The sequence below is a fragment of the Egretta garzetta genome, unplaced genomic scaffold, assembly GCF_000687185.1.
Source record: "Egretta garzetta isolate BGI_Z169 unplaced genomic scaffold, ASM68718v1 scaffold447, whole genome shotgun sequence".
NCBI classification, from domain to species: domain Eukaryota; kingdom Metazoa; phylum Chordata; class Aves; order Pelecaniformes; family Ardeidae; genus Egretta; species Egretta garzetta.
In genome coordinates this window covers 1445737-1466428 of record NW_009260397.1, presented here as the reverse complement: position 1 = coordinate 1466428, position 20692 = coordinate 1445737, and the positions used below count along the sequence as shown (strand labels likewise).

General features: G+C 40.3%; 2 protein-coding genes across 3 annotated transcripts in view; one reads left to right on the top strand and one right to left on the bottom strand.

Moving 5' to 3' along the window:
• Positions 1-4788: 4788 nt before the first annotated feature.
• On the top strand, positions 4789-15016 carry VPS37B (VPS37B subunit of ESCRT-I). 2 transcript variants are annotated; one of them, XM_009643119.2, is made up of 4 exons: positions 4789-6194; positions 8666-8837; positions 9479-9561; positions 10691-15016. In XM_009643119.2, the coding sequence occupies exons 2-4, from the start codon at positions 8693-8695 to the stop codon at positions 11189-11191; spliced, it is 729 nt and encodes a 242-aa protein (XP_009641414.1). In that variant the 5' UTR covers positions 4789-6194; positions 8666-8692; the 3' UTR covers positions 11192-15016. The 2 variants fall into 2 exon arrangements, with proteins under 2 accessions (XP_009641414.1, XP_035754474.1); XM_035898581.1 differs by lacking the exon at positions 4789-6194 and adding an exon at positions 7250-8146.
• A 5474-nt stretch (positions 15017-20490) lies between these two features.
• HIP1R (huntingtin interacting protein 1 related) overlaps positions 20491-20692 on the bottom strand; it is a 13869-nt gene continuing 13667 nt past the window's right edge. Inside the window, exon 31 of the mRNA XM_035898544.1 lies at positions 20491-20538. Within this exon, the coding sequence (XP_035754437.1) occupies positions 20491-20538 (48 nt within the window). The remainder of the gene's footprint in view (positions 20539-20692) is intronic.

Below are 20692 nucleotides of genomic sequence, written 5' to 3'. Positions count from 1 at the left end.
GGTAAGGGGGGGTGTCTGTGCCCGGGCACTTCTCCCGAGCTCTGGGTGCCTGGGGGGGGGGCTGAGGGCTCGCCCTCCTGAAAATGCTCGGTTTGTACTAAAATAGGAGACACTGACGGACCGGAGGTGGGATCAGTTTTTCCGTTAATACAGCCCTTGTTTTGTGCCTTGGCCGCGATGAAGGATTTTGTCAGGGTGAAGTCGGTCCTATTCGTGGTCTCGATCTCAGCGCAACTTTAATTCAGAACAATATGAAAGAGATTTCTGTGTGCCCGAGTTGGTATGCTGGGCGCGGTGAAGGCTGTCAGGCTTTCTGGTGCTTTTTTTGCCTGTTTGAAATGTCTTTGTCAGTGCATCATTTGGATCTATGCTTATTAAAACAAAATAGAAGCCTGTTTTCTTCCTGCCGCTGTGGTTGTCTTTTACTGGTTTTTCTATATGCCCGTGGACCGAGTGTATTACAGCTCTGATATGAGACTGTTCCAGGGTAATTTGACCACCAGTGCTCCTTTTAGGAGCACTGTGTAGTCAGCTAACAACAAATGAGATGAAGCCATTTATATGAAAATTTTAAAAGAAAGAAACGTGCTGTACTTCTCTGGGTCTTGTATTTATTGGTTTGTTGGTTTTGGGTTTTTTTAGAGGACAAAAGCCCTTGGGGGGGGGGGAAGTGGCAATACATTCTTGAGAAAGAAGCTTAGTTTATTAAGTAAAACCAATTACAATTGCTTTCCCTCAAACTAGGATTCCTGCCCTTTTGGTACTTACAAGGAAATTGTTCTGGGTTGCCTCAAACCAAATTGTCCAAGTATTACAGATGAAGAGGCCCACTGAAGGTTGAGGCCAAGATGATACGGTGTCCGAGGGAATTTACTTGCTGCACTGTGTAATAATTTGTATTTTGAACTTTGTGTAAACAGATTTGCAGGAGGGGGACACGACACAACAGGCATAATAGCTTTTCATATGAGCTTATATTTTGAGAACTTAAACTGCTGAAGAAATGGATACTGCTGTGCCAGGTAAAACATGCAGAGATCTTAGGGACACCGTGGTTTACCGGGGCAGGAGTGTCCTTCTATATCAAGAATAAATATTTAAGGAATGTCAATGGACTTTAACGGACTTAACTTGTAAAGATATAAATGGATGCAGTATTGCTGGTTTCAGCATGCCCTCTGACAAGGTACACTAGCAGAAAGCTTGGCTCAGTGGGCTTTTTTTTTTTTTTTTAGTGTTTATTTGTCAATACACACTTAAGACTGTTGGTCAGGTCAGAAGTGACAGAAAACCTCATGACCATAGTAGAAAGGATTCTCTCTCACTGCAGAACTAGGCCATAGTCTCAATTTGACCCTCCGGTTTTCCTCTTTCGTTGGCAACAGAAGGCTTTTAAATTGTAGAGTAAAGTTCTCCAGGCCTGAGGGAATATTTTGTGGTGTTTGGAAAGTGTGGCTAGGTTTGAAGGTATTCAAGCTGTGTGGAATTATGGCTATACTACTGTCTGGTGTAATCCTCTTTTATTGTGTGAGTGGAGGCTTTCACTAGAGTCTGTTCAACTAGAAATGTATTTACCCACCTTGGAAGGAATTGGCCATGCTCGAATACTTCTTTCTCTCTTTTTTGCCTTCGCTGAATTGTTTACTGCTTGAGTTCGTGCTACTGGGTCCGGATTTTTCACTGTGAAGTATGTGGCAGGAAGAGGGAGAGAGGGAAATCCTGAACGTTAAGGAGGAACCATGGCTCTGCTACTTGTGTAGGTATTTTCTTGTCAGTCCATGTGTATCTAGGTTGTAGCATTATTCCAAAGTCCTTAGATTCATAATTTCATTGTGGCATGCCAATTAAATCATGATTCCTGAGTCAATTCTCTGAGGTCACTTGTATTTTCAGTGGCAAAGTTGACTAAAGCCTATTATTCCGTAACTGAAAAAACCTTTGTTCTCCTTGTTGCAAGGGAAACCCAGCTCAAAAACCGATGTTTTGTTCACAAGGAGGAGGATTTGGAAAACCACTTGGCTTTCTTGCTAATAGCTAAAAATAGGCACCTTCCAGCCTTAAAGGGAATGTATTCCTGTGCAGCATTTGAGCAGGATTGTATATGTCATTGGGGAGGGGTGTATCTGTCTGTGTGCTCATGTGCACGTTCATATTTTGCTGGGGTAATGTGCATGTACAGTGTCCTTCACACTGTATCCCCAGGTATGTGAAAATGTGGCACTGAAGAGCTAAACTGCTGCTTTTTCTGTCTGTAAGGTTGTTTTTGAAGCCTCTGGGCTTTTAGCGCTTGAACAACGAACATCTTGTCTGATAGAAAGAGGAAGGAAGCCAATTGTCTGGTAGTCCCAGTCTTTTAAAATTGGGGTTTGTCTTTTTTTTGTTTATAATCCTTTGAGGTTAATCTCTGTAGTACATCTACAGTATTCATCTTTATGAAATAAAAGTACGTTGTTGATAAAAGTCAATTTCGGCATGATAACTCTAAACAGCATAGATGAGAGAATTTGTGACCTGACACTGGTGGTAGCTCGATGACTTTCTCCTCTGAAAATTAGTTTTCTTTTTATCTGTTGGAATGTCACTTTAGTAACAGTGCAACATTGTGTTACTGACCACTGAAGTTCTACTGCTGAAAATTATTTGCTCTTCAAGACCTTAATTATATGAAGCCAAGAAGTCAGAAATGTATTGCCTTCCTCTCATTCCAGGATTTCAGAGTACACTGGCAAGCACAGGAGGGGGTTTTGAGTGTAGTCCTTTTCTCACAAGCTGTTTGAAAAGATCGGGCAGCGCACAAAGTCCATGTTAAAACTATGTGAATGCATGCCCAGATTTCTTGGATTCCCACTCCTGTCCTAAAACCACATTGTGCAAGTGGTTATGTTCTTGTTTGGCAAACATGAAATTTAGTTACAAAGTTAGGAATTAGACTTGGTAACAACTATAGATTTTTCTCTTCCTGCTCAGCATCGAATGAGTAACCGGCCTGTGTCTGATGGGTGCAAATTGCAGTTCTGGGTGTCTCTTTCCTCTGGAGTAGACGTTTAGGAATTGCAATTTACCTCTTAACCGTTATTTTGTCATATTTGAAGCTAGTACTTACGTAATCAAAAGACCTAAATTCAGCAAATCTATTTACTTTGGAATATGTATTAATATTTAGTACCAAACAGATGTTGTTAGAAGGTGTATTATTGTTCACCAGTATGTAATGAAAAGCCCTCTTAAATCTTCTTCTGTAAAAGAAGTCTCTATTCTTCCGCTCTGCACCTGTCGGCTCCTGTTCCAGGGGTTAATTTGACACTCCAAATGTGCATCGTTATACTTCCGCAGTGTGACTGCATATTTTATTCCTAATTTACAAGTATGCATGAGTGAAAGAGAGAATGTGGGAATGATAAAGACTAGAACAAGACCAGAGAAACCTAAAACTAACATGGATGTATGCTATGTATAAAGCAATTAAAATGGTGCCATTTAAAACTTTTTATTTATAGCTCCTTTAGAGACTTTTTCTTGAAAGTACCGAGAGACTACTTGCTGTGGTGCTTGCCAAAGCAAGCTTATAATTATAGCAGCACTTGATGGACTTTGTGGGTAGTTGGGATTTCAGTCACTGTGAGTGCATCTTGGGAGGCATCTGCTCTGGAATTGTTCTTGTGGGAACGTGCTTTTGGGTGAACAGGAGTGACGCTGCTCAGAGACATTTTGCACAAATAACTCTTGCTGCAAACCATTATTTTGGAGTAAATGATAAACAGTTGTTAAGTAAATGATAAAATGTTGCTAAGCTAGTATAGCTTCTGTTTAAATTTTATCCAGCATTTTTCTTCCTTTTTAAAAAGTGGAATGAAACGAAGCTGCAGTTGATGAAAGTAGTAGAATCTCAATGCCCAAAGCAATTGCTGCTGCTTGTTCTTGGATGTCCTTCTTAAATAAATTCTTGAGTAAAATTATTCAAATTATTTCTGGTATTCACTTTTTAAGCATCTTAAGTTTTGAAGTGCCACATAAACCATGAATTTTGTTTTTAATAAGCTCTGTGTGTCCATGGCTTCATTTTCTTGCAGCGTGCACAATTTGGTTTGAGTGGTCTCCTCAATCCTTCTGTCAGTAAAATCCTTTTATAAGCAGCTCAGTATTGTATGCCCCATTTGCCCCATGCAGAATTCGTAGTGTGAGCTTAGCAGTTAAAAAAAAAAAGCATATGTTCTCTTTAATATTGTCCTGTCTCATTACATCTTGTGATTCTGACTGGTATTTCTCATCTGTTTTCAGATTAATGTTTCCCGCCTGTTGAAGTGCTCATGACCTCAGTAATCCTGTTAGCAATTCTGCTAGTCTCACATGCTGTTTGCTTATTTGTCTTAATAACATTTTTTTCATTACACTTCCAGTAGGCAGGTGAGCATCTGATGCAGTAGCAGTTCCCTGCTAATACACATTTTTGTCACACAGCACATCTGACAACAAAATAATGTCTATTGGATTTATTCCTTGCTTGGCTATTGTCTTGGGCTTGTGGGAAGCTGTGAATGGATGCTGAAAGCGTGCTTTGTACTGCATTGATAATCTTAATAGACTGATCATGCTGTACTGTATCTTTGACCCTTGGATGATTTTGCAACTGTTTTGTTTTGTTTTTTTTTTAAATTAGTCAATCTTTTTAAAAAGTTTTTCTGTAGAGCCTTTTAGGCTATCTTTGCAGTCCTTGGATGATTTTGCAACTGTTTTGTTTTGTTTGTTTTTCTTTTTTAAATTAGTCAATCTTTTAAAAAAGTTTTTCTGTAGAGCCTTTTAGGCTGTCTTTGCAGCATTTGCTTTTCTGATTCCTTAAATTAACTTCTAAAGTGGAACAGGAGCAGAAAAGTTTATTATGCAGGCCTTGACATCAGTGCCAGAGACTATTTGGTTCATAAAATTGTGACTGTATTCAAGTTTCATTGCTTTGGGATTACATTTGTTCTATTTGTTGTGAAATAGAATTTACTCATTCCACAGACCTCATGCTTTTTTCAGTGACATGAAGCATTTAAATGTCCTGAACAGGTGGACGGGTCTTCATCAGCTCCTCAAATTTCATTATACGTCATTCTTTAGTTTACCTTTTATTTGAGGAACTAGTTCTTCTCATGGCTTTGAGTAAGATTCAGTTTGAGTTTCTCATCTCTTCAACTGTCCATTTTTTAAAGAAATTTGACACAGACTAATGCTGGAAGTGAAGACTTCAGGAATGACACTTGAATTGATCATTAAATGTCAATCGTTTTTTTGTTCAACTTCTGTAGAAAAAATGTGCTCTTCTTAGAAGTGCTATAATATGGAAAAAGTTGAGTCATTAAGTCTTGTGTAATTTCAAGCACTGTAACTTCAAATATTATTATGAATACCTTAACATTTTTCAGTTTTAAACGAAGTATTTTTAAGACTTCCGCTTAAGTTTAGAGTAGTCCATAATTGCTAGATATCAGATGCCAAGGACAGGAAAGGATGTCACTCTGCGTTAGATGTAGGTAGGCCATAATACTGATTTATTTCTTATTTATACAGCTCAGGTACATAATGTTATGCCGGTATTTATTCATCTTTACACACATGAAATAATTTAAAAGTAAAGTTATTCAGAAAATCATTGTAGAAAGTTAGGCAGTTGCTTCCTCCTTCCCCTCCCTAGTCCTGTTGAGAGACGTTATGATACCTGGGGCAGGAGAGTTATTTAAAAGTAGTGTTTAAAAACACCAAAAAAACCTTGTCTGACTTAAGGAAGCTTTTTCTGTTACTCTGTCTGTTTGCCTGGAGTTCCTCCTTCTCCTCTTTATTTAATTTCAGTACAAGGTTCCTTTTCCTGGGATTTGTGCTCTTGAAAGGTTTACAGGTTTGTGTCCACTGGCTTCTTTCTCTCTAGAGGAAATGCACACGTTCTTCATTCTGAAGAAAGATCAAAGTTCACTCATAAAACTGGTCTTCCCAGACTGACTGCGCAACTGCTTTGAAATGAGAACATCAGCCTTACAAGCAGCAAAAATACAATCACCAGATCAAACTGAAGTAGCTTGAAGGAAGTAGTTTGCTCATTAAAATGGTGAAAGAGGAGAGGCATCGGAAACCATGAATCTTTATGCGCACAATCTTCTCTGGATGGCAGTTCAGAAGACAGCTAGTTAACAAAACTTGGGGTGATAGCAGGTGATTTGGTAAGAAGCTGGAAGCCAGTAATTAAGCTGTTAAATCATCTGTATTTTAGTTCCCTTCATAATTGTTAGAAAAAATATAAAATAGGGGGCCTTAGGCTTTCTGAAAGCAACAGCCTTAGCACCATTCAATCGTATGAGAAGAAGCAAATGGAAGCAACCAGTTTAGTTTAAATTATTTTGCATCGGATTCAAAAACGAGAAGAGAGGATTTTCTCTTTATTCTTGGAAAGGATTCAAGTTGAACACAAGCATAGGCCTGGAAGCTGGTTTAGGCTTAATGTGAGAATCTTGAGAAGACAAAACTATCACAAGTACAGTATCTTCGATTTTTCACAATTTGGAATAGAATTTTATTTTGGTTGATGTAGAATTTAGGACTCAGCATTATTCTTGATTTTTTTTAAAGTGGTTTAGCAAGAACAGGGTGTAAGAGAGTAAAACTTTGGTATTTGAAGAGCAGTATCTGGGGCCAAAGATGTGTTTAAGTGACATTGAGCCAATTTTGAATTTAGAATGTTAAAGCAGTGTGTAACTATTTTGAAAGGAAGTAATTTCTTTTGAAGACACTGTTGCTATGCTTGGAAAATATTTTCACCTGATGCACCTAGTCATCAGACTGCCAAGAACACCTGAATTCTGATCCTGCCCTTTTCTGGGGCTTTCAAATAGCTCATTTGGGTTTCCTCTTTTCCTGTTTCTGAGGTGTGGCTCTCCTGTATCCACCCACGAGTGTGAAAGGAAGAAAGCACTCTACTCTTCATGTTTGCTCTGAATTCAGTGCAACTCTCCGTAAATAAGATCTGTTATAGCTAAACAGGGATGGTGTGGGCTAGAAGGGGGATATTAATGTAGGTGGTCACAAAAAACGTACCAAACATTTTGTTGCTTTTGAGGGCAGCTTAATAGAATCAGCCTGTTGTGCCATGGGAAGACTGTCCCACTTGTTGATTCAGGCTGAAAATCTGAAATCAGATCCCTTTTTTTTTTTTTTTTTTTTTTTTTTTTTGTGTGTGTCTGAATATTTCAGTGAATCTAATGTGACAACCAGGGCAGACTTACCCAAACACTCAGCTTTCTCAAAGCTCATGAAGACTGTCTTGATAAAATCACATGCTTGTGTGTCTATGAGCAAACTCAGAATCTTACTGAATCTTGGTTTTCTGGGACTTGTCATTTGCTCTTTAAGAAGAATGTCTTTGGACTATGATATGTTAAGCTGGAAGATTAAGCTGAAAAACAATATTTTGGTATTAATCCAGGATTGATTTAACATAGTTGGGGAAGAATATTCTGGAGAAGCCACTGTAATTATGCAGTCCTAGGTTTTTGCATTTTAATAAGATGACATTTCTCTGCAGTCTTGTTGCATGTTACTGCTGGGATTCAAAGATTTGCTTTATCTGTTAATGTTCATCACGGGGGAATGGTAAGGGTGGTACATGAGGTGGGAATGAAGAAGCTTCTATATTAAATAATGAGTAGAAGTTCATGCAAAACACCTTCAAGTAGCAGGGGTTGAATGTAAAAATCTGATCTCATGCAGCTGTGACAGCCAACGGGTCAGACCTCACATAAATTTGTGACAAGAATTAGAAGAAAATTGGGTGACATAAGCTGCGCTTCTCTGCTGCTTAGCAGAAATGTCTAAGTGAGCACCCAGAGACTGGTTTCTATTCAGTAACCACTGCCGTACCACCCAGGTGAAACCTGCCTCTTGCTGGCAGTTCAGCGCAGTGGGAGCCCAGTTCCTGTTCTGATCGGGCAGAAGCTGTCCTGCCTGCAGGAGTGTTCCCGGGCACCTCTGTCCCTGCTCAAAGGAGAGAGGGGTTCTTAGGAGTCCGTGCCCACAACACAAACTCTTCAAGTAATTATAATTTCCAGCTTGGTGAAGAAAATTGTTTCATGAGCTCTCTGCTGCATGTGGAAAAAAAAGTGCAGGGAAGTGACTCCAGGTCAGTATTAATTCCTGTTCAGGAGCGAGTCATTCACAGGTGCTCATACCCAAAGGAAGAGATCTTTATTCTCAGGGCAGTTCCACTGAAGGTCTTTCCTCCATGAGCTTCAACAGTCCATTGTGGTTTTAGATTATATCAGCATGGTGTTTGTGGCATAGACCTCATTCCTTCTAGATTATATGCTTGTAAAATAGTATATTAGTAGAGCAGCAGTAAAAATACAGTTGGTAAGAAAAAGGATTTTGTGTATCAGAAAAAAAGAGATCATGGGAGAAGAGCGCAATAGCTGAAGCTAACCGTACCCACCAGTCAAACCCACCAAAACAGAAGACATCCCCACTGCTTGTAAAAGGTCCAAAAGTCTTGTTATTAGTTGCAGGTCCAATACCCTAGTACTAATTTCAACAGAGAGCTTACTTTTGTTGTTTAGAGGTTTTGAAAGTCTCATATTGTCTAAATAACCATTAGTCTTGCTTAATTTTTTCACTGTCATTTCATGCACTTTTTTTTTCCCAGGCCCAAAATGTTCAGCACAGCAAGGACATGACTCTTGCCAGCAACCGCAGTCTGGCAGAAGGCAATCTTTTGTACCAGCCAAAGTTGGAGTCTTTGAAATCAAATTTGACGGAAAAATATCGAGAGCTGCAAGTTCTTTTTGAAGCATACCAGATAAAGAAAACAAAACTAGGTAACATTTTCTGTTGATGATTGTGATTTGCTATTTTCTAAGTGAATGTAAAACTGTTGCATGTTTGTTTGGTTTTGGTGTCTCATTTTTAGCTGTGTGAATTAAGGTACAAAATGAAATGTTGTTCTCGTGTAGTTCTGAAATAGATCATGCTTCTAATGATTTATTAAGTATCTGTTACACCTAGCACTAGATACTGTAGACTCTTTCTATTACTGTGTGGTTACCTACTTACTGTTGACCTACTGTTCTCTAAACGATCAAATTTGTTTACCTTGCTAAAAAGCAAAACATAGTTTGAATTTTCAGTGATAAATCATAAATCAAATGGAGTATTGCATTTAACTTTCTCATTTCATACTGAATTATGAAGTTTTGTACGTCTGATGCTGCACTTGAAGTGCTTTGTCTTTCAATATTGTAAAGGTACCATTGTAAGTAAATTTCAGCTTTGAGCTCTGACGATATCCCTAAACTACTTAATATATTTTCTTACTGTAGATCATCCTGTCTAGAACAGTGGAGTCTGCTAGTTGTACATATGTGCCTTAGAAGTTTGTGTGCTTGCTGAGGCTGTATAGCTTCAGTTAGAAGTCACTTAGAGCCAGCTGTCACTTGCTGTTCTTTTTGTGCCGTTACAGACAGACAATCCAGTAATGCTTCGCTGGAGACACTGCTAGCACTGCTTCAGACGGAGGGGGCTAAGATTGAGGAAGACACAGAGGTAATGACAGTACCCTTCAATCCTGCCAATTATACCCATTACTAAAGACTTTGAATGTACATAGCTGCAGTATAGTGTAGTGGACTATACATGTAGTGGACTAAAGGGATATTTTTAAGAATATGGTCTGGTCTTTGCTTTGAACTTCAGTGAACAGTCATTTGGTTTCAGTGAGATTTTTTTTATCTTTGTATTTTTCAATTCTTAACATCTTTGAAGTTTAAAAGAGAAAATGTTCCTTTTTAGAAGAGAAAGCCAAATTCTCCTAGTTCTTCGGCACTGCCTTCAATCTCAGTGTATAAATGTGGAATATTTTTTTAAATTGTGTTTGCCTGGTATATTTATTCATCAGTTACAAATGTCAGTTAGTAACCTAATGAAAAACTGTGCCTGCACTGTTTCTTCTCCAGCATTTCTGGTGAAATATTCTGTTACGATTTCAGTGTCTGTCTAGGTGCCAGTAGTCACAACTCGCTGCGATACAAGTGCTTGAAGGGTGGTCTGTTTTCAGAATAGTGGAAGTGTTTGGGTTGGTTTGCTGATTTGCCTGTAGGACATGCTCTGTAACTACATAGCATGTTAGCATTGGGGGAAAATCTGCTTATCGGGCCTGAGTTGTGATCACAAACACACGTTCCCAGGACAAGTTGAATTTTGTGATTATATGTATGGTCACCTCTCTTAATTATTAAATATCATTTACCCAAAGCCACAAGTAAGTGAGAGTACTAAGCCTGGCTTAGCAATAATCTTCCTCTCTGTACTGAGGCTTGCAGAGTTCTCGGTGTTTCTGTTGGCATTGCAGGCCAGAACTGAGCTGTAATTCAGCTTAGCTGGCAATCTGGAAGGCTGTTGAACTTAATTTGTTCCCATCTCTGATGATCAGAGCTAGATTCAGATGTTCTTACTGCTTTTTCTTCAGTATAAATTTAAGCAAAAATGATGCTCAACTCCCAATGCTTCTGAGTAATAACTAATTCAAAATTCTGCTCAGAGTTCTTAGTATGCTATTCATCTTCCATATGCAAGCTGGAGAATCACAGGCAAAATTACGCTATTTTTAGGATACAAGCCATTTAGATTCTCTTGCAGTGTGCCATTTTCTAAGAGATTGTTCCATATTTGACAGAATATGGCAGAAAAATTTCTTGATGGTGAAATACCACTGGATTCCTTCATTGATGAGTACCAGAGCAAGCGTAAATTGGCTCACCTGCGACGTGTAAAAATTGAGAAGCTGCAAGAAATGGTGCTGAAGGGACAGAGACTTCCGCAGGTTCAGCCGCAGGCTCAGCCGAGAGCACCTGAGACAACACCAGCACCTCAAGATTCCTATACTTCGGATGCAAACACTCCTCCTTCAGTTGTGCCCCGACGAATACCACCCCCTCCACCTTCTTCAGTCCCAGCAGGACGCTTTCCTACTCCGTTTACTGCAGCCATGAGTTCAGGACCAGCTCTCTCTTATCCAGGTGCTCCGTATCCTCCTCTCCCCCCTCGACCAGGAGTTCAGTCTGCAAGTCAAATGCCACAGCCAGGATACCCATCTCAGTTTGTACCACAGTATCCTCCAGCTCTTCCCCAAAGACCACCTCGCCTTCCACCGCATCCTGGCTTTATCCTCCAGTGAATATTTTGGTGCGCCTAATTTATGTATTGGTGCTTATAGTTCCTTTTTCTCCCCATCAGAGACTTAATGTAGGCAATGGAAAGCCTCTGCTTTTTGCACAATGGAGTACAAAATCCAAGCTGTGGCACAGAGGTTTGCAATTGCATTTGGTAAATGTGATTATTTTTGTTTTCAAATATCAGTGACAACAAGGTTTTTCTAGGAAGGTGATAGGGTCTCAATTTTGTAAATCTGTCAAATTGTGAAAAAACATACAGTGGATTTCCTGACATGGCATATTGAATCACACTCTGAATTCTTTAGTGATGGTAAATCAGCGTCCTCTTTTGTTCTGATGTATTCTCATCACAGCTGGATGTATGTGTGGCAAACTGGGAGCTATTTGTCTCTCTAAAGAATTCTCTATCAGTACCAGTGTTTGGATAGAAACAACCATATCTGAATACTGGGCAAAGAGTTGCAATGGACTGCACGCATCAGCATCCTTTGCAGTGTGCCCAGACAACGGCATTTGTGGCCAGGTGCATAGCATTTTCAGAGCTCGCTGAGCTGAAACTCTTGTCAGAAAATGTTCTATGGCTTTTAGACTGTAAAAGTTACAAGAGTTTCATTTCTACATTTCAGTTATTACCTTAGACTTTTCATAATAAAAGTACACACTCCTCCCACTCCTAAACAGCTTGATAGACTGAAAGTCCTGGTCTCTTGAAATTCAGCTAAACTGTTTGTAGAGCCAGTTTAGGGTTTTATAGACTCTGTACCAGGCATTTTTATTTCCTTGCCTATTAAGACTCTTTCTTAGGGTTTTTTTTTCTTTTCCACACCTTGGATACAAAAGTGATTTTTTTACACAGGTGCTTAGTTTTTGATATCATGTGATTCCAGGAATCTAGGCAGGGTATTTTCTTAATCAAATACTGGGGTTTCACATGTAATTGCCCACTTGAAGCTCCGCAGTTTCATTTTATCCCTTAAAGTCAGTCTCTTGCTTGGCAGAACTATTTTTAACTTTTCCTATTTCCTTTAGTTTTGCAGTTTTTGGCATGCATATCTATCTGGAATTTGCAGTTAAGATTTCTCTGCAAGCAGGCAAAACAGAAAAGCCTTTTGAATTCCATGGTGGCTGTTTGCATCTTACATAATCCATTCTTGATTACTTCTTCCACTTGGGGGGGGGGGCAGTTTTTTTAAGGGAGCTCAGAGTTCATTCTCAACGTGACTCTTGAAGCCTAAGGTGCAGACACGGGCTGGTATTTTAATTTAGCATTGGGGGAAGCAAATCTTAACACTTGTTGCTTGTGCAGAATGTGTCCATAAATTCATTATCAATTTCTCACATCCGCAAACAACTTTCAACTAATTCATGGTAATTTAAGAAACTCACAGTCCAGAATCTGTCACAGCCCCTGCATTATTTCAAAACATTTTCATAATCATTATCCTGGAATGCACTACATTGTTTGGAAGTCTGTACTACAAACAGCATCAGTCAAAATAGAACATCTATTTTTTTTTTTACGTAAGGCCCTTGACTGTCCCTTAATCATTTCCTTTGGAGTGTGGTGGTTGCTAGCAAATACTAATCTGAAATTAAGCTCATAACAGGAAGCTCTCTATTCTGCAAATATGATTATTTGGCTTGTTTTGCCTTCTGAAGACAAAGGGCAGAAGGTTGGTCAGTGTTACTGGCATCTGAACCAATTCCCCAGTGTAAGTCTGGAAAGTTTCTATAGTGGGGGGATTTTGTGAAGCAATGTGCATTGGATTTGTTTGCAAAGTGTGTTTTTTCTGTAATCTAGTGATGGTACAGGATGTGTTTTTTTTTTTTTAAATAGTGTAATATCTTTTCTTGGTATTATTTTCTCACTGAAGCTTCATATAAGCATGGTTAATTATGACTTGTTTCCAAGTAATTTTGCTGTGCTATTAGTGCTGGTGTTTGGATGGCAACTGTTGTATCTGAGTGCTAAACGTAAGGCTGATGTAGAGATGATTTGTGTCCTAGAAAAAAATTAAAAGTTGGTGGGGGCTACCAGGGTGGTGACTGAGTACAGACGTTCGTACTTTGAGCCTGCTACACAAAAACTCTAAAACACTCTCAAAATAGTTTTGCTAACATTTAATAAAAACAACCAGGTATATTTTACACTTATCAAGTGCCAACTTTTTTTCCGAGGGCTGAAAATCCTCAGAAGTGATGGAGGTGATAGATAAGTGTATTGTGAATTTGCACTGCATTTTATGTATCTAACTTTATTGGTGGTAGTAGTCCAAAAATATTTTTACTACTTGTTACATTTCTGTCTTTTGGTAACTTTTGTGATAACATGACCTTTCAGGGATACTTTATCTAAAAACAAACTCTTGTGCAAACTAAATACAGACAAAGCTAATGCAATTTTTCTGTCTGAAAGCAGAACAATGCATTATTGCATATGCATGTGGCTGATGTGCCTTAGGATCACTACTTGTGATTGTAATACTAGGATATTAGCATTTTTATCATTTGAATGGCCATTGCTTAACTCTAATTTAAGGGCTCTTCAAGAGCACTTTTTTTTACAAAAAAAACTCACCCTCATACTTCAGAAAAAAACAAACGCTGTATCTGCTATTTGTAAGCTTATAGTTGCCTTCACTGATGGGTAAGTTTGAACATAGATAAAGTAACTAATGTGATGTTTCAGTTATAGCAATCTCGTAACTGAAATCCAGCTGCTCATGGAAAACGTTTTGCCATTAATTGTGTGTGTGTGCGCACAAACTGTAAATAAATACTTGACTGCTGGTGATGTTTAAAGGAGAAAGATGACTGTGGAAAGCTGTCTAAATCCTTTCAGAAACAAGTGTTACAAAACACTAACCTGAATGAGTTGGGCAAGAGAGGTGTCAGTGCTTTCGACCTGTTGCCCTTCGACAGCTTCTCCTGTTCTGTTATAGCTAATAAATTCTGCTATGGCTAGGATGTTTAGAATCATACTAATTTGCACTGTTTATAAAATAGTGAGATTAAAATGCCATAGGCAAGCTGAGACTTGAGAGGGAGTGACTCACTAGGCTTGCCAAAATATATATATATTATTATGTTGTCTTGAGGATTTGTAATGTGTGCTGCAAATAGCATATACTTCCCCAAAGCAATTGGAGTGCAGAAAAATCTTTTAAATACGATGCGTCACATGGCTTTAGAGTGTTGGTAGCGTTGAAAATGCTCTCTTTGGATGGCATTGCTTTTGCCAGTCTTTTGTATGCAGTTTTGTAAGTTGTGACTAATTCAGTTGTATGGGGTTAGGGTTGGTTGATCGATGATCAGCAAGGATGAGTTTCACTGCACTTCAGTGCTCTCTCCTAGAGGAAGTGGAGCCAGTGGTTCTAGCACAGCCGATCCAAGCCGGTCACCTTTGTAGCAGTGGCCCTGGAGGGACTATACAGAATATACGCTTTTATGTGATGCCAGGAGGCAGAGCCCTGGGCACAGTCCAGTCATGGGTAACCGTTACATTTAGTGCCCCAACTTCCACAACCTCAGTCTCGACCTCTTTTGGGAGTTCTCTGCCCTCTCAAACTGGAATAATGACAGATACAGAGCTCAAATCGACAATTCCTTTAGCCTGGACATAGAGCTACTTGGCAAACGTTGAGTTCTGAGGAGGTAGAGTCGTCCTGCACCTGAACAGTTCCTCTGTGTAATCCTGGACAGTCTGAAAAAGGGGCAATTTTATATGCCTAGCAAGTTGTGAAACGTACAGTGGATTTGTTTGCATAATAAGTCTTTCTGTAATCTACTGTGGTCTGATTTTAAATAAAATAGCATATCTCTCTTGGTCTTGTGTTTCTATTGTGGCTCATTTAATCACAGTGGAGTTATTTTCAATATTAATAGTGGGGTTTATGTAGTAATATAAAAACAGTTGTTGGCAAATGTAGAACATAAATTTGCAAGAAAATCACTTTATTCATAGTAAATCTGTCAGCCATGTTTTTAGTGACTGGATAGTGCGTCCATTTTGTGTGTTGCTAATCCAGGATAGATGTGCTTAGAGTAGATTCTGCACAGTGCAATCATGGCAACGAGGTAGGTGGGCTGTCTTGTCAGGTAGAACCCCTTTTGCTTTTGTTTTAGTTTCCTACCATTAGCTGGGAGTGTTCAGAATCTTCACCTGGAAAAGCTGAAGGAAGGGGGAAAGCCACTTTTATTTAAGAGAGGAAAAACTTAGATTTCAGCCAAGACGCGTTAGGAGAAATGAGTCAACCAAAGTTATTTAGGAATATGCTATGAGTCACAGGGCAGAAAAGACCTGATGTCATTTTCTGCGGTATCTGTTGCTTTAATAGCAATGTGAAATAGAAGTCCTACTGCAGAATAACTGGTAATATATGGAAGAAAATCCCTTTTCAAATTGTTTCTCAATACATTCCATTTGTGGTGGCTACAGAGATGTGATAACCTTCTGCTGATGCAGAAATAGGAAACTACAGCTGAGGAAAGCTTGCTGTGCTGACTCAGTGCAGGTGGGCGAGGGAAGGGGATGGTGTTATGTAAAAGCTGCAGCTCATGAACTCGGCTCTTCTAAGAATTTGCAGCAACGCCCGTGCTTGGCAGCTTGACGAAGGTGCATGCAAAACTTCAAGAAGTGCCTGTTCTGAAACAGGGGTTCAGATGGCCCTTCCCAGTGGCTCACGTGCACCAGGAGATTGTTCTGGGTGGGATGGTTCCCTGTACGAAGGGGAGGTAACCCAGTACGGTCAGACCTTGCCAGGTAACAAAAAAAGCGAAGTAACACAAAAAAACGCAAGTGGTGTGTCAGTGGCATGCTGGCAGTACTTCATGTGGTCTTGACTTGTCACTTCTCCTTGGAAGCTGGCTTTGGAGGCCATGCAAGCCTATGCAGATCCTTCAGTAGAGCTTGTTCCTGCAATTTCAGTCATCTTCAACCCTGATCCAAGTTTTTTATGGGTCCGTCTGTTCACCTCACTGAGAGTTTGTCACTAGAAATAAGATGTGTTGCTTTGAGTTGAGAGACTTTTGTCTCGACTGAAGTTTTAGAGCAGCCTCCCTCACTGAGACTGATGCCCCAGCTGACATCTTGTCCCTGAAGCCGGCTGTCCCTGGGCAGCCTATGGTGGCCTCTCAACCTCACCTGAAGCCCAATCTCCATCTCTCTCCCTACCTGCAGGACAAATCGCTGGCTGCTGAGGCCGGAAGACTTGCTGGTGCATACCTTGAACATTGGATCCTACGGTAAGCTAAAGGCTATCTTTTAGTACTACTTACTATCTCCAACCTGTTCAAGGGTGCTTTTTTCTGCACTGTGGAAATGCAATGATTTGGGCTGGTGTGTGTATTGGCTGTCTCACGCTACCAGATGTGGTAGATGGTTTGTAAGGGGAATACATACCATCTTTGTATTTTTCAGGTTTGATTTAAACTTGCATATCTAGGAGGCATTTGTTAAATGACTCTATTTGCTGATATTTCTCTATTTCTCAAGCAATTTTTCTGGTTGGGCTATTCAGGAAAAAAAAAAACCTCAATAAAAAATAGTACTGCCCAGCTGCATGTAACTGGTGCCTTAGTCACTGCTACCAGCAAGTTAGGGGCAGAAGGGAAATAAAATACCTTGCAAATGGGTGGCTGCTGTTCATGGCTTTAATCAAGAGCTCTTAAAAACATACTTTTACAGAAGCTTTTTTTACCTGACTTCCTAGAGCACCTAACAGCAGCGTGCTTGATTTCAGTGGACTTTCTTTTCCCCCAATGATGTGAGAGACACTTGTGGTTTGTAAACTTTGCTCTCTATAGCAGTGCTGTTACCAAACGTCAGCTGTTTTGTGTGCTCCTGTTCAAACTAATTTGTGGTTACTGGAGATTTGGCTGCTGAGGGAGCCAAAGGGTGGGAAAGGAGGGTTTTGATAACAGGCTGTTTGAAAGCTGCTTCAAGAAAAGTAAATTGTACTGTGCTAACATTGGTGGAAGGGAGCAGAATGCAGTATTTCACAATTTCCACTTGGTTATTTTCCATTTCTTCTGTCACAGGTACTGAGTAAAATTTGGTCTCAGTAGCACATCAAGTTAAAACATCTTCCTCTCCCCAGAGGTACAATAATTAGCAAATTGGCTCCTGGACAGCAGGATGGCTTGATGGAGTCTCAGAATAAACTTTTGCATACACAGTTTGTAGTTGTGGTATTTATGGGGTTTATTGTCTGCTAGAAATAGCAAATACTTTCTAGAAAGTATAGGAGTTAGTTAAAAAAAAAACTTAGCCTGGACAATAAGCTTAATTTTGGTATAAAAATCACTTCTTTAGCACACAGCACACTACTTTAAGTGGCTTTTGGAGCTTGTTTTTGTTTTTTGCTGATATCTTTTAAGACTTTGTATGTGCTGGCCTGGGTTGTTTTACCTGCAGCCTCTGTAAGTATTGATGTAGTGAACCACTGGCGGTGGTGAACAAGTTATGTTTATCCATAGCACCATTCTTAAAGCCACATTTTACTTTATTTTTTAATTCTTCAAACTTTAAATATAGCTGTGGCTAGACTTACGGTAGTGAGATTGAAAAGTTAGCATTCTTGATTCATCAGTATTTCCATTATGAAATGTAATGTTGCGAGTGGTTAGGACGACGTCAGTCTCCCAGCAAATACATCTTTATCACCATCTATAAATAGCCTGCGAGCTACTGTGGAAAGCACTTCCTTGTACCGAGAGAAAAGGTTTCTCAAAGAAACGAAACTCAGATGTAGGGAGCTGGCCACGGTCGCTGCTGTGTCGTAGTTGACTTTGCACTCGATGTGGCAGCAGTCACACAAGGGACACGGCCGGGTAACCCTCTCCCAGCTCTCCCCCGCCGCTGCTGTAGATACGAGGTTCTCTGTAGCTTCATGGAAAGGCTGAGAAGGATGTAAATCTTTGGGTTGGAGAAGACCTCAGTATAACTTGCAGGATTAGACCAGCTGCTTGCCTTGCCCAGTAACACCAGTATTAACACCAAAGCCTTTTAATGTGGAATGCAGTTTATACATACAGTTGGTTGGGAAATGAGAATTGTTGCTGGCTACGCTGCCTGTAGTAGTCGCTCATAAAACTCTAAGGTCTGTTTTGTGACATGGTTTTTGCTGTGGCTTGTATGAAATTTGATTGTAATTGGTTTGTGGGAAATCATAAGGAATTGGATGTAAATGTTGATTCTAGGCTTTTTTTGAAGGGACCTTCACAAATCTCGTAAGTACCAGGGAGCTGTGTCTGCCCTGTTGTGGGTATCCTCACTGAGCTCCGAATGCTTTCGGCTTCCCGTTCCTTTGATGGATCCAGGTTGCTCCAGGAGGTGCAGTGACACTCAGCCCTGCAGATACTCCCAGGTAAGTGTAGAATAAACAAACCCCACATTTCTTGCTGGTGTGTGCCAATTTTCTGACGAGCCCTGGCTGAAAGGCAGCACTGACCTTGCACCCATGCCGCTGCGGCTGGATTGCTTTTTATTTAAGCTACTTATGTTCAGTAAAGCTGCCAGTCACCCTGGTCACCAGTGAGAGCTGTGCGGTGATCATATGCAGCAAAAATTAATGTGCTCCTCTGCCCTGGGGAGCTGCTCAGGCTGGGGCATCTTGCCTTAGTGCTACAGGCATAGCGAGGGAGACAAATGCATAAATACAGACCTGTACACATGCATGCGCATATTTGTGTATCTATAAAAAATATGCAAACATACATATATATATAAGAATATATACATATATAGGCACGCACACACAGAGCCATACACACATAGATATATATAACCACATATCTAGAGACATGACTCATATATATATGTATGTATCTATAGATCTATTTATGCACACATATATCTAGATAGATATAGCCACGACCCGCTATAGCTATGTATATCTAGATCTACAGTGATACACACGTGTAGATCTAGATGTACATGTATAGAGCTAGATAGTTGTGGCTATACAAATACATATACATATGTATGTGCACAAAGAAAAAAGCACTATACACACAATATATAGTTTGACACATAGCTACATCTATATAGCTAGGTAGCTATAGAGCTAGAAATATATTTGTGTGTAGATCTATGTGTGTGTATATATATACACACACACACAGAGGTGTATGTACATACAAATATATATACACATATACCCATATATCTATGTGTCTGTGTGTATATATATATACACACACGCATATAGCCATATACACACACACACACACACACACACATACACACACCACCACATACCCACTCCCCCCCATGGGTGTCCCCACTCACCCCAACCTGCCCCAGTGCTTCAGCCAATTCCTTCGACGCACTTTATTGCCTTTCACTGCCCCACCATTCAGGATCGCCTTGCTTGAACCAGCAGAGCCCTGCACCATGGCCCCAGCCCTGCCATCGGCCCCCTCCCCACCCACAAGCTGACCAGGCACCGCAACACGTATTTTAAATATTGCTTCTTTAATAACCTACATCGTGGTAGTAGCTCCAAGGGAAGATACAGCTGACAGGATTTTTCTTCTGCCCCCGTGTCTCTCCACATCAGTAATTCTTTATTGCTGCAGACTTCTCTATCCCCTGGCTCCCGTAGGCCACGGTTAGATTTAATTCTGCTAATTATCTTAAATATAAAACATAATGCAACTGATCCCCTGACGTTGCTGTAGTAATAAAAAAATAGAAAAGGAAAAAAAAATACGTTTGTATCCTTATTGCCAGTGTGTGCCAGTAACTGCTTTTCCCCTTACAAAAGCCCTGCTCCTCCTGCCAGTTAAGGCTAACATCTCCCTGTCCACCGAGGGCCGATCCTGCGCCAAAACGAGAAGTCAAATTATTCCTCAGGCTGAAAAAAGTGGAATTTAAAAAATGGTTGCAAGAAAAGCCCAATAGTTTCCTACTTTAAAAACAGTTCACAGTTCTTTGAAAGGGTCTGAGCAGTACAGTAGAGAGCTACATTTACTGAAAACTTCTAGTGCTGATCAAGTTTTTGAAAAAAAAAAAAAAAAAAAAAAAAAAAAATTTAACCCAAACAAACCCCAAATTAAATTAAACCAGGAGAGCCAGTTGGCAGGCCAGGAGGAGGAGGGCATCCCGTGCTGCCCAGGGAGCCAGCAGGAGCCCCCCTGCTCTACGGATAGAAATCAAATGAAGAAAAAAAAAAAAATTGTTTTTTTAAAAAACCCCAAAACATCCAGTTTCCCAGGCCGGGTGGTTAGGAGACCCCCGCGCACGAAGGCACGCCAGCGCGAAGGCAACGTGATCTGCTGAAAACACAGCCAGCCCCCGCTAGAAGTTTGCCCCGTGGGGCTGGTATGAGCCAGCGTCTCGCTCGAGCTGAAACGAGAGGTGGATAGAGCAGAATATCAGTCACTCGTGCCATGAATGCACCCCCTCCCCGTGTGCATTTACCCCCTGGGACCCTACCTCCACATGGCCGGGCTTCTGGGCCAGGGGTGGCTTCTTGAGGACGGCCCCCCCGGGGGGCGGG